Source organism: Ostrea edulis, chromosome 1 (assembly GCF_947568905.1).
Source record: "Ostrea edulis chromosome 1, xbOstEdul1.1, whole genome shotgun sequence".
In the NCBI taxonomy this organism is placed as follows: Eukaryota; Metazoa; Mollusca; class Bivalvia; order Ostreida; family Ostreidae; genus Ostrea; species Ostrea edulis.
In genome coordinates this window covers 15,240,661-15,251,717 of record NC_079164.1, presented here as the reverse complement: position 1 = coordinate 15,251,717, position 11,057 = coordinate 15,240,661, and the positions used below count along the sequence as shown (strand labels likewise).

Below are 11,057 nucleotides of genomic sequence, written 5' to 3'. Positions count from 1 at the left end.
ATCTCTTTTGATATGTCGGATGATTCAGTCATCAACCAAGTCATATACTTGAGAAAACATTGATAGGCAAATTTGAAATATTTATGATGTACAGTAACAGGATAAATGATTCTGTAGAACTTTTTTTCGGTTAGTTATTTCTACTTTCCTTTTAGAAATTGAAACTAAAGGTTACTCTAAATCCTGCACCGAGCCAGTTTGCAGTTTGCGATTAGACGTGTGCTAGAACATTACGTGGAACTAGACTAGTTTTACAGCCTGGTATATTGGTTAGTGCATGTATAAGTTCATGAAAAACAAAATCATTACACTAGACATAGGGATTATTGTTTTATCAAAACAAGACATTCTCTCTGGAGGGCAGTTTTAATGAGACCGGTACATATTCACATATTCCCACGTTTCCGACTCTGCCCGGATTTTCCCCATCAGACAGTTAAAAGTTATGAATGTTAATGTTATTCCTGGTTCGGCATAATCATGTTATTCGCTCTGCAGGGCGAATTAGTTTGACATGTTTGGTTCATACGTGTTAACTATTGACTTCTTATAATTATGCTAATAATTTTATTCAGTTTATAAAAGCAAAAATCATTCATTCACATTTACGGAATAATGCTATATTTATGTACGTAGTATACATGCTAATTCGCTCCGCGGAGCGAATAACATGATGATGCCCCTGGTTTGATCTGCATCAGTAACTTCATGAACCCGTCTCCCTTTGCGCCCTAATTAGGACATAGAAATGACAACTCGGAGGGGGGGGGGGGGGGGGGGGGGTACTACTTATTAAAGAGCTGTAAATATCTAGGGTTATTTTGTATAATATGGTATTTTGTCATATTCATCATCTTGAATCTCATAATCTAAATAATTGTTCGAATGTTGATATATGTATACCTATTTATCAGATGATAAAAAAAAATCTAGACTCATGTATTTTGATTACGTTTAAAAGTCACAAAATATGTAACGAAATACAACGTAAATTTCCAAAAATCATGACGTCAAACGACTCAATGCAGGTTTTTACTAAGTTTGATGGGGATTTTTTATGTCATTATCATTGGATTGTAACGGAATGCTACATATCAACAGAAAGAGGAGAAATTCCTCTATCTAAAACATTTGAAAAGTGAAAAGGTGATATTTTTCACTTAAGGGTGGTTTTTGCTTGATGGTAATCAGATGGGTTTTATGGGGTTTTGTTGTGTAAGAAGAAAGGTGAAAATGCAACAGACCAGACCAGGAATTGAACCCGGGCCCCCTGAATCTCTAATCAGGTGCTCTTTCAGCTGAGCTATCTGCTTGGTCACTGGTGATCAAACCCATCTGACTGCCACATTCCTCCCTCCTTAAATGTCTTCACACCTTGAAGACATTAATTAACCCAGAATCTTTATCTGCTGGCATGCATTTTCACCTGGTCAGTTCCAGGGACTGGTCTGTGGCATCAAATATATTACAGGAAGGGTGAAAAACTCCCAATGTTACATTATAATTATATGCTATACAATTCACTTAATGCTGTACAATAGATCTTCAGACTCATGGTCATTTTGAGTGTAGTGGTCGGCTGGGTTCGTATGCCGGTGGCCAGTTAGCTCAGTTGGTAGAGCACCGGACTAGAGATTCAGAGAGCCTGGGTTCGACTCCCCGTTTGGTCTATTGCATTTTCTCCCTTCCTGTTGTATTTGGTGCTGTGACCAGGATGTGCATTTTCCCTTCCTGTAACATTTGGTGCCATAGACCAGCCCCTGGAACTGACAGGTGAAAATGCCTCTCATAGGATAAAGACCCTGGGTTGATGTCTTCGAGGACGAAGACATTTAAAGAGCGAGGAGTGTAGCGGCTGGCCGGGTTTGTTTGCCGGTGGCCAGTTAGCTCAGTTGGTAGAGCACATGACTAGAGAGTCAGGGAACCTGGGTTCGAATCCCAGTCTGGTCCATTGCATTTTGTCCCTTCCTGTTACATTTGGTGCCATTGAGCACCCCAGGACTTGCAGGTGAAAATCTTGCCAGTGGCAATAAGAATCTGGGTTGTGTCTTCTAGGACAAAGACAATTTAAGGAGGGAGGAATGAAGCAGTCAGGCGGGTTCTACAGCCGGTGGCCAGATATATCAGTTGGTAGAGCACCTGACTAGAAATTCAGGGGGCCCAGGTTCGAATCCTGGTCTGGTCTGTTGCATTTTCTCCCTTCCTGTTACATGTACATGAGAATGAAAGTCCAGTGTAACTCCAGAATGAAAGATGTGACATGTCAAAAAATGGATATGTATGTATCTACACAGGATGGTATATGGTACTGTGTGAAATTTTGCTGCAGTCCTATGTATACTGTAGAAGAAATGGAGCTGGGATAAAATTATCAACAAATTGATGGACAGATGGACACAAAGAGAGGGGTTTTCCATTTTTGATATGTGGCTGTGTTGATTTAAAAGCATATTGTATTAATCATTAGATTCTACCTTTTTAGTCCCCTAATGACAAATTTTGTTGAAGGGGACTTTAGATTTGCATTTGATCCATACGTCCGTCTGTCGGTGTGGTATATCAGTTTTCTGCACTTTTTTCGTCATGCTTGCATATATTTATTTGATATTTGGTTATTTATCAGGATGAAATAATTCATATTTAACAGACTAATATAATTTCATTACGTTACTGATTTCATCGTAAGTCGTTTCATTTCATTCATATTCATGGGGATGAACGCTGATTGGTAGAGAGAAAAGTGTGAAAGGTCAGTATGGTTTGTGTGTAGTTGTGAGTATCTTGTGAGTTGTTTTACTGGTTTGGTGCTATATAAGCAAGATTCACGCCAATTCCAGAAACTAACCCAGCAACACTCCAGACCCGGACTGAGTGACTTATTATTCACATTTTGTCATATCAAAGAAACAAAGTTTTACTGCAGTTTCTGTTCTTCCGAGTTTATGATCATCCTCCAGAATTAGGATATAACAATAAAGAACTTTAGAACCCGAACCACCAGTGTGTTTTGATTTAAATACATGACAGTTACATTAATCTTACCATGACAAATTACAGATCAAGTTAGAATTTTGTTCCAGTCCATTGATTGTTTGCTGAGTTATGACCATTGGACTTAGAAAATGAATGCAAATATTTTTTGACAGTAGGGGACTATGTATTGCCTTGCTATATATACTTTCAGAATGCTTGTTACTGGTAATCTGATATTGTAAATGTGTTACAAAATGTAACTTCAATGATTAATGCTTTTGTAATGTTTCTTCTTTGACCAGCTTTTGGAAAACCAGAATAATGTCGGATCATTCCTTAACTGAATATCTCAATACAGCACAGGAAGTGGCCAGAAAGGCAGGGGAGGTAAGTAATAAATACATGACTGTATACTTACATTTATGTGTGGCAGTCAGATGGGTTTAATTGTCAGTGGACAATTAGCCAGAATGCTCAGTCGGTAGAGCACCTGACTAGAGATTCAGGGGCCTGGGTTCGAATCCTGGTCTGGTCTCTTGCATTTTCTCCCTTCCTGTCACACATGCACATTTCCTGGCACAATCATAATTAGTGCTTTTTAGATTTAATGTACATTTTGTAGAAGTATGCTTGTAATCAATGATGTGTACATATAATTAGTGTAGGAAGCTAGCACAAAAAATGCTAGAATATGACTACTATGTTGAGGAACAGTGTATTTGCCATAATGTTTAATCAAACTCACAACGCAGCTATTACTGTATGGGAAGATGGACTGATAGTGATCCAGTTAATGTTTAATGGAGATTCAGTTTGATGTTTTAAGTGTAATGGTGAGAGCATGTGTATTGTATTACTGAAAATGCAAACAAAATTCCCTGCTGGATTTGAACTCATGGATCTGTAGACTAGTGACATAACCACTGAGCCACGGAGAAGTAGAATAGAATAAAATAGATTTATTGAAACCAATTTGGGACCCTTGAGGGCGTACAAATAAAGAGCAACATTCATAAGAAGAAAGTCAAAATTGATAGCAGCAACATAGATACAAGTGTGCCAGGAAAAGTACTGAAATTGAGTTATAAAGTTATCAAATGTTGTAACATACGTTCAGAAGTGCATCACATGATGTTAGCTTTTCTATACTTTATTTGTCAGATGGTCAAGGAAGCGTTTTACAAGGAGAAAGACCTTATGACCAAAGAATCTTACGCAGACATTGTCACAGAAACGGATCAAGCTGTAGAGAAACTCATCATATCCTTACTGCACGAAAAGTACCCAACCCATCAGTAAGTGTGCAAATGACATCATCAGATTCCACAGAATCATTGATCAATGTTAGGTAAATGTTTGACATTTGGTATTCTGTGTACCGGGAAAATACTCCAAACACTTGAATGCTGATCTGAGTCGTTAGATGTGCAGGATCTGAATGGTTGCTCATTTTTATCAGTAACGATTGAGAAGAATAGATTAAAATTCAAAGATAGGACTAAGAAAGATGGGCTTTATTTGTGATGTATAAGGGTAGTTACAGTCAGATCATTTGAGGGAAGAGATTTCTACGACAGTGGAGTTAAAATATAAGGTCTGAGAGCAGAAATGAGAGTTTCAGGTCAGATAGTAGGAAAAAGAGAACAGAGATTTTAAGCTGAACAAAAGAATTATGTACTCTAGTCGTAAGGTAGGTCACTACACCAAGGCTTATACTCGTTATGACACTACGTCACAAGATGGTAATTTCAATGTTTTGTGAAATTATTTGTATCAATCGATTTGTTTGTCTTTCATTGTGGCTCAGTGGTTAAAGTATCAGGCTGGTGAACTGATCCCGAGTTCAAATCTGCCACCAGAGACTTTTGTCTCTATGTACTGAAAATCGGTTTTTTAAAATCCAGAATTGCATATTTTCTGCCTTTACTGATTATCCATCACATCTTTCGTAATTAAATCATTTTGTGCTGATTTGAGAAACTTTTTCAAGGTGTAGTGAGCCACCCTAAGAACTTAGGAAATTTTGAAATATTTTCTGTACTGGAACCAGTAAAACATAATACTATAACAAGGAATACTAAAAATATAATACTGTATTGACTATGAATGGTTCGACACTGATTAGTTTTTCCTCACAGCTTGGTGTATTGACCTCATTAGAGGGCAATAATTGTGATGTTACTGTTTGTCAGGTTCATCGGAGAGGAGTCAACAGCAGAAGGAAAGAAAGTGGAATGGACAGATGCACCGACTTGGATCATTGACCCCATTGATGGAACAGCCAATTTTGTACACAGCATTCCTCAAACTTGTGTCTGTATTGGTCTGTCTATCAATAAACAGGTAAATGTGTGTATTGTTCTATCAATAAACAGGTAAATGTGTGTATTGTTCTATCAATAAACAGGTAAATGTGTGTATTGCTCTATCAATAAACAGGTAAATGTGTGTATTATTCTATTATTAAACAGGTAAATGTGTGTATTGTTCTATCAATAAACAGGTAAATGTGTGTATTGTTCTATCAATAAACAGGTAAATGTGTGTATTGTTCTATCAATAAACAGGTAAATGTGTGTATTGCTCAATCAATAAACAAGTAAATGTATTGGTCTATCAATGAACATTGGTCTGTCTATCAATAAACAGGTGATTACTCAGTTGATAGAACAAGTATGTACACACAGTTCATTTATAAGACATTGTCTGTATTAGCTGTTCCATATGAATATTTCTTGTCAAAGTTAAAAAAAAAAGAAGCTAATACATGTACATGTCTGTCAGTCTGTAGATAATATATGTCTGTCTGTACATATGTTCATATATCCATCTGTCTGTATATATTTCTCTGCCTGTCAGAATAGAAACACCCCGCTCCTCTTTCAGAATACATTAGATATCTATACAGTGATCATTAGGTATATACGAGTGAGTGCTGTGAGCAGCCATTCAGGGCCGTAAATTAACCTTCAATTTGGAGGAGGCAGGAAATTAGGCGGGGGTCTGGGGGCCACCCAGGCCCCCAGACGCTGAGCACATTTTGTGCACACTGAACACGTTTCGTGCAAAATCCTTGATTCTAGGGCCTTCTAAGATGTTACTTGACTAACTCATTCTAAAAGAAAGATTTGGAATGCTTTTTAAGGGAGGTATCATGTTCTTAGTTATTGGAAACAACATAAATTCTAATGAACTTTAAATTTTAATTTTTTTTGGCTCAAAAGTTGGAGGAGGCAGCTGCCTCCTCCGCCTCCATGTAATTTACGGCCCTGCCATTAGGATAGAGAAAATTGGTTTTAAACAGACGTCTTATGAATTTTCAAAGTAGAAAAAAGTTCCATAATCCTAATGACTGACCTTTTTGATCTCACTGTCACATCTCATTAATCTGAGATTATGTGCTTACATGGATTTTCACTTTCATCTTAGTCTTGTGATCCTCTGCACAATGCAGTGTATCATATTAGACATAATGTATATAGGAAATGTGATATTGATCATAGTCGGGACAATACATTAGATGTGATGCAACAGTCTGTTTTGATTTATAATACACAAATGATGCAGGGGTGGATCTGAATAAGGAGACTGTTTTGTGCAACAGTAATTGTAACATTTTTACAAGCAGTTTCATCATAAACCTTATAAGAAGGAGAATGGATACTAGATCATGTATGTTTATGTGGACAGAGGATTTCTTTGAATCCACATTTTGTGAGGTTGGGTCTAGTTGGTTCTACAGATTTATATATATCTTGGCCAACTTACTGGTTAACGACAATGACTGCAAGATTTAATTCACATTTAACTTCATAAGACATCTAGACTGGTATCTCATTGGGGAAATACTGGTAGCAGAGATAGCAGACAGGTAGACTTGTTTTCAAAGTCATCTCAAAGGTGGTGCTATCTGAAAATGTGAAAAGAAAAGTAAACCTGTGAAAACAAAATTAGAAATCCAACTGATGACAAAAAAGGGCTGCAGCAACCGCAAAGATGCAAATTTTAAAGACCTTGATCACTGTTATTTATATTGTGTTATGTATCATGGTTACAGATGGTGGTGGGCGTGGTCCATCTTCCTATTACGGGACAAACATACTTTGCATCCAAAGGGGGAGGAGCTTATTGTAACAGTCAGAGAATAACAGTGTCCAAGGTTAAAGGTCAGGGAATGTAAACTCTCACCTTTTATGTAATTAGTGTACTGCAGAAAATGTTGATTCTTATTGTCCTGTTTAAAATCTCGTAAAATGAATGGGACATGCGTTCTTACCAATGTCTGTCTAATCATTCCAGAATGTGCCAATATGTGCTGTGTGTCTATTGGAGTAAAATCATCCCAAATGAAGTGCTTATATACTGTCTTAATATGATTTTATCTTATCACATTTCACACTAATTTCCCTGCAAATGAATGATAGTCACGTGGTATAAAATATTTGTGTAATAAGAAAGAATTATAGTACTCTTATATGAAATAGCAATCAAAGTTATTCACTGCATGTCAGTTTTGGGGACCATTATAGGTTTTACGATATTGACAGTATTTTGGAAAGATCTGAATAAGTTCTTTGTACTTACACAAACTAGGAATTCTGCAGATACTGCATGTCTATATAATTCTGTATTTTGAACAGATCTTAAGAAGTCTGTTGTTATTACTGAGGCTGGGAATTCTAGAGACCCCAAGATTCTGTCAACCAAAATGAACAACGTCCACAGGGTAGTGGAAGCCTCGCACGGGTAGGTGGCCATTTCAGGAGGCGATCAACAAGTCACACAGATCCATGCATCATCTATTAGTGCTCAGTGTCTTTGTATGTACATGTGTTAGCAAGTAAAATAATTCTCACACTTCTTCTATAGTGATGTGTTATCTTCTTCATTAAAGGTCTAACACATCAGTAAAATGGTTTAAAATTTTCTACACAATACTGGTAATGTATCACTGTAACTGCTCGTTTAAATGGAAGTCAGCTGATCGAATGAGTCACTACCAAACTGATATGTTTTCAGGGTGAGGATGTTTGGGTCTGCAGCGGTCAATATGTGTACAGTGGCTGAGGGAAAAGGAGAGGTGTATTTTGAGTACGGAATTCATATTTGGGACTTTGCTGCAGCTGGGATCATATTTACGGAGGCGGGGGGTGTTTTAATAGACCCCTCAGGTATTGCCCTTTCTTTTGGTTTCAGATGTGTGCAAGACTTTTGATTATTTGAGATCTTGGTGAAAACAATCAGATAATTTAATGTAATTGAGCTTGCAAAAATTGAACAAATACATGTATGTACAATCATTTAGTAAATGTAAATTCTTGACTCTCTGACTATAAAAAATTTGTTAGTGAGATCTTTACTTTTCTTATAGGAGGAGATGTTGATTTCCTGAGCAGACGGGTTTTGGCCGCCTGTAATCGAGACATTGCTGACCAGTTATCTCCAGTTCTCACTCACATAGAATTTGATCAAGATTAGGGTAGTGGGGATAAAACATTTTGTTTGATGATGTTAGAAATAACAGGCATTTTATCCAAGCATACTGTAATACGTCCCATCTTGATCATCTAATTCACACACTCTTTTGTAATAAAGTTACAAAAGGTGTATGCAGTGCAATACTGTTAACTTTCTACTTTTTGTCAGTAATCATAAGGTATTTACTTTTCATGCTGGTTTAATTCCACTAGTACACCACCAACAGAAGACTATACATAAACAATGTCGAGGATTTACATCAAATCGTTTTTTTGAACTATTCCAAAATACATGTATGCTAATTTATGATTGTACTATATTATGCACATGTTGGAAAACACTGATTTTTGATCGTGCCATTATGCATATGAATACACTTATACATTTACTGTATATCTTTTAAATTCATAGCATTTTATGATACATGTAAAGTGAATAAGAGTGTGACATTATTCTCCTCAAACACGACAGACAACTAGACGATATTTTCCCCAAGCACTTCAGATAACAGATCCTGCAGAGATAAAGATGTTTTTCCCAATAACTACAGACAACGTGAAGATATCCTCCCCATGCACTATTGACAATACATTTCCTACAGAAGTACATGTTGACATTTTCCCTGTGTACTCTTGCAGCAGATGTTGAAGTGAACAACTATCGTACCTTTTATACCTCAATATCAAAAGAGCTGCAGGAATTTAGGGGATCATGTTACAAGTATTGCCAGCATTGCGTTGGATTGTGTTGCCACATATAAGCAAAATTTTAGTGCTAGACTGTGAATTTGGTGATATTGCATAATTTGCCATTGATGTTGTGGGCAACGAAATGCAATGGAAAAGACCATTAGTTTTGTATGTTAATTTGATAATGTTGTTAATGATTAGAATTTTATATTAGAAAGCTCATTAGTTATGTTGTTTTTTATACCCCCACAACAAAGGGATGGGGCAGGAGGTACTGGAATCAAGTTGTCTGTCCATAAACGGATTGGTGTCCAAGCCTTATGTGGTTTCAATTTTCACCTGAAGTTACCATACTTCACAAAGATTTACCATGGGACGAGGATGATCTTATAAATGTTTAGGTCAATATGTCCAAGGTCATGCATAAAAGATACTAATACTGGAAAAAGTTTCTTTTCTTTAAATGATTTCCCTTTCTCTCAAGAGTTGCCATTTTTCACACATTGACCAACATGAAATAAGGTTGATCCCTAATGATTTAAGGGTCAAAAGGTCACTGGTTAAAAGTTCATTGGACTTTGATTGAGGAAAATTATTTCTGGGCCCGAAGTGCTTCCCCTTTTCACTTGGGGACACCAAACTTCATGCATGGGATGATCTCTATTGAATTTGGGCCAAAAAGTCAAAGGTCAAACAAACTAAATTCTCAGAAAAGAAAAGTTTCTGAGCCTAAAGGGATTTTACGTTTGACTTGAAATCTCTAGAATCTCATACAGACTCACCATGGGATGAGGAAGTCTGAAAACCTCTATCTACTTTGGTGTCAAAATCAAGCAAAATGGACTCTCAGATAAGAAAATGGTCTCTGGATCACAAATGATTTCCCCTTTCATCTGGTTTCACAATGCATGACAAAGAAGCATAGCATCTTCCACCGTTCAATACCTCAATGTCATACCCCTTTCTCAGTTGTGCTCGATGTAAGGTATATCAGTCCAACATTTTAGTTTGATAATTAATGTTGTTTAATACTAGTACATGTAATTAGTGTATAAAATGCATTGTCATTTTTATCTGTTTAATGATGCCTGATACACTGTAGACTTCCTTTTTCTAGAGTGATCTGCCCCTGATTCCCGAATTCGATTATTATTCAGATGTTCACTAAATACAAGTATATATGCACTGGTAGTATGTCTCAAGATAGGGAGAATGTTTTTTAATCTGGCCATTACGTGTTTCAATCTCAACATTTTATTTTGAAGTATGTATTTTATTTGCGACAGGAAGGGAGAAAATGCAACAGACCAGACCGGGATAAAGATCCTGGGTTGATGTCTTCAGTGTGTGAAGACATTTAAGGGAGAAATGTGGTGATCAGATGGCTTTGATTGCTGGTGGTGACCAGATAGCTCAGTTTGTAGAGCACCTGATTAAAGATTCAGGATTCAGAAGGCCTGGGTTCAAATCCCCGTCTGGTCCGTTTCATTTTCTCCCTTCCTGTTGCATACTATTGGTATGGATGACACGTCAGATATTGGCTTATTGCCAAAACATTTTTGGTTTATAGTGTATCTGGTGTCTTTTTAAAATACTAATCATATATAAAAATGCAGTGGAAGGCGACATCAGTCTTATCTCTTTCATTTTATTTATTTAAAACACACCATTAGTTCTGTTCTTTTATTGTTTTAGATATATATATTTTTAAAATTCAATTTATTATCTTAGTTAGATTAAATAAAGATTTCAAATATATAATGGTTATATGATCTTTTTTGTGTCATACTGAAAAGGAACCAGTTGTTTATCATCATAAGTCTCGGGACTAAGTTATACCTGTATATATACATTTATCTATTAAATCTGTTCTCAGCTCAAGTGAGCTTTTCTCATCACCTTCTCCTCAAGAACCAG

The 11,057-nt window shown here is 36.6% G+C and overlaps 1 protein-coding gene across 2 annotated transcripts; it reads left to right on the top strand.

The window, feature by feature from the left end:
• Positions 1–4: 4 nt before the first annotated feature.
• On the top strand, positions 5–9,357 carry LOC125660412 (inositol monophosphatase 1-like). 2 transcript variants are annotated; one of them, XM_048892236.2, is made up of 8 exons: positions 5–269; positions 3,276–3,360; positions 4,135–4,268; positions 5,166–5,316; positions 7,031–7,139; positions 7,614–7,719; positions 7,993–8,144; positions 8,345–9,357. In XM_048892236.2, exons 2-8 carry the CDS (start codon positions 3,295–3,297, stop codon positions 8,449–8,451), a joined length of 825 nt encoding a protein of 274 aa, XP_048748193.1. In that variant the 5' UTR covers positions 5–269; positions 3,276–3,294; the 3' UTR covers positions 8,452–9,357. The 2 variants fall into 2 exon arrangements, with proteins under 2 accessions (XP_048748193.1, XP_048748202.1); XM_048892245.2 differs by having other exon boundaries at positions 143–261.
• Positions 9,358–11,057: the final 1,700 nt, after the last annotated feature.

Coding starts and splice junctions, on each gene's coding strand:
- LOC125660412 (XM_048892236.2), top strand. CDS start 3,295: ATGTCGGATCATTCCTTAACTGAATATCTCAATACAGCACAGGAAGTG. Junction 3,361..4,134: donor TGGCCAGAAAGGCAGGGGAG/GTAAGTAATAAA, acceptor TTTATTTGTCAG/ATGGTCAAGGAAGCGTTTTA. Junction 7,720..7,992: donor GTAGTGGAAGCCTCGCACGG/GTAGGTGGCCAT, acceptor ATATGTTTTCAG/GGTGAGGATGTTTGGGTCTG.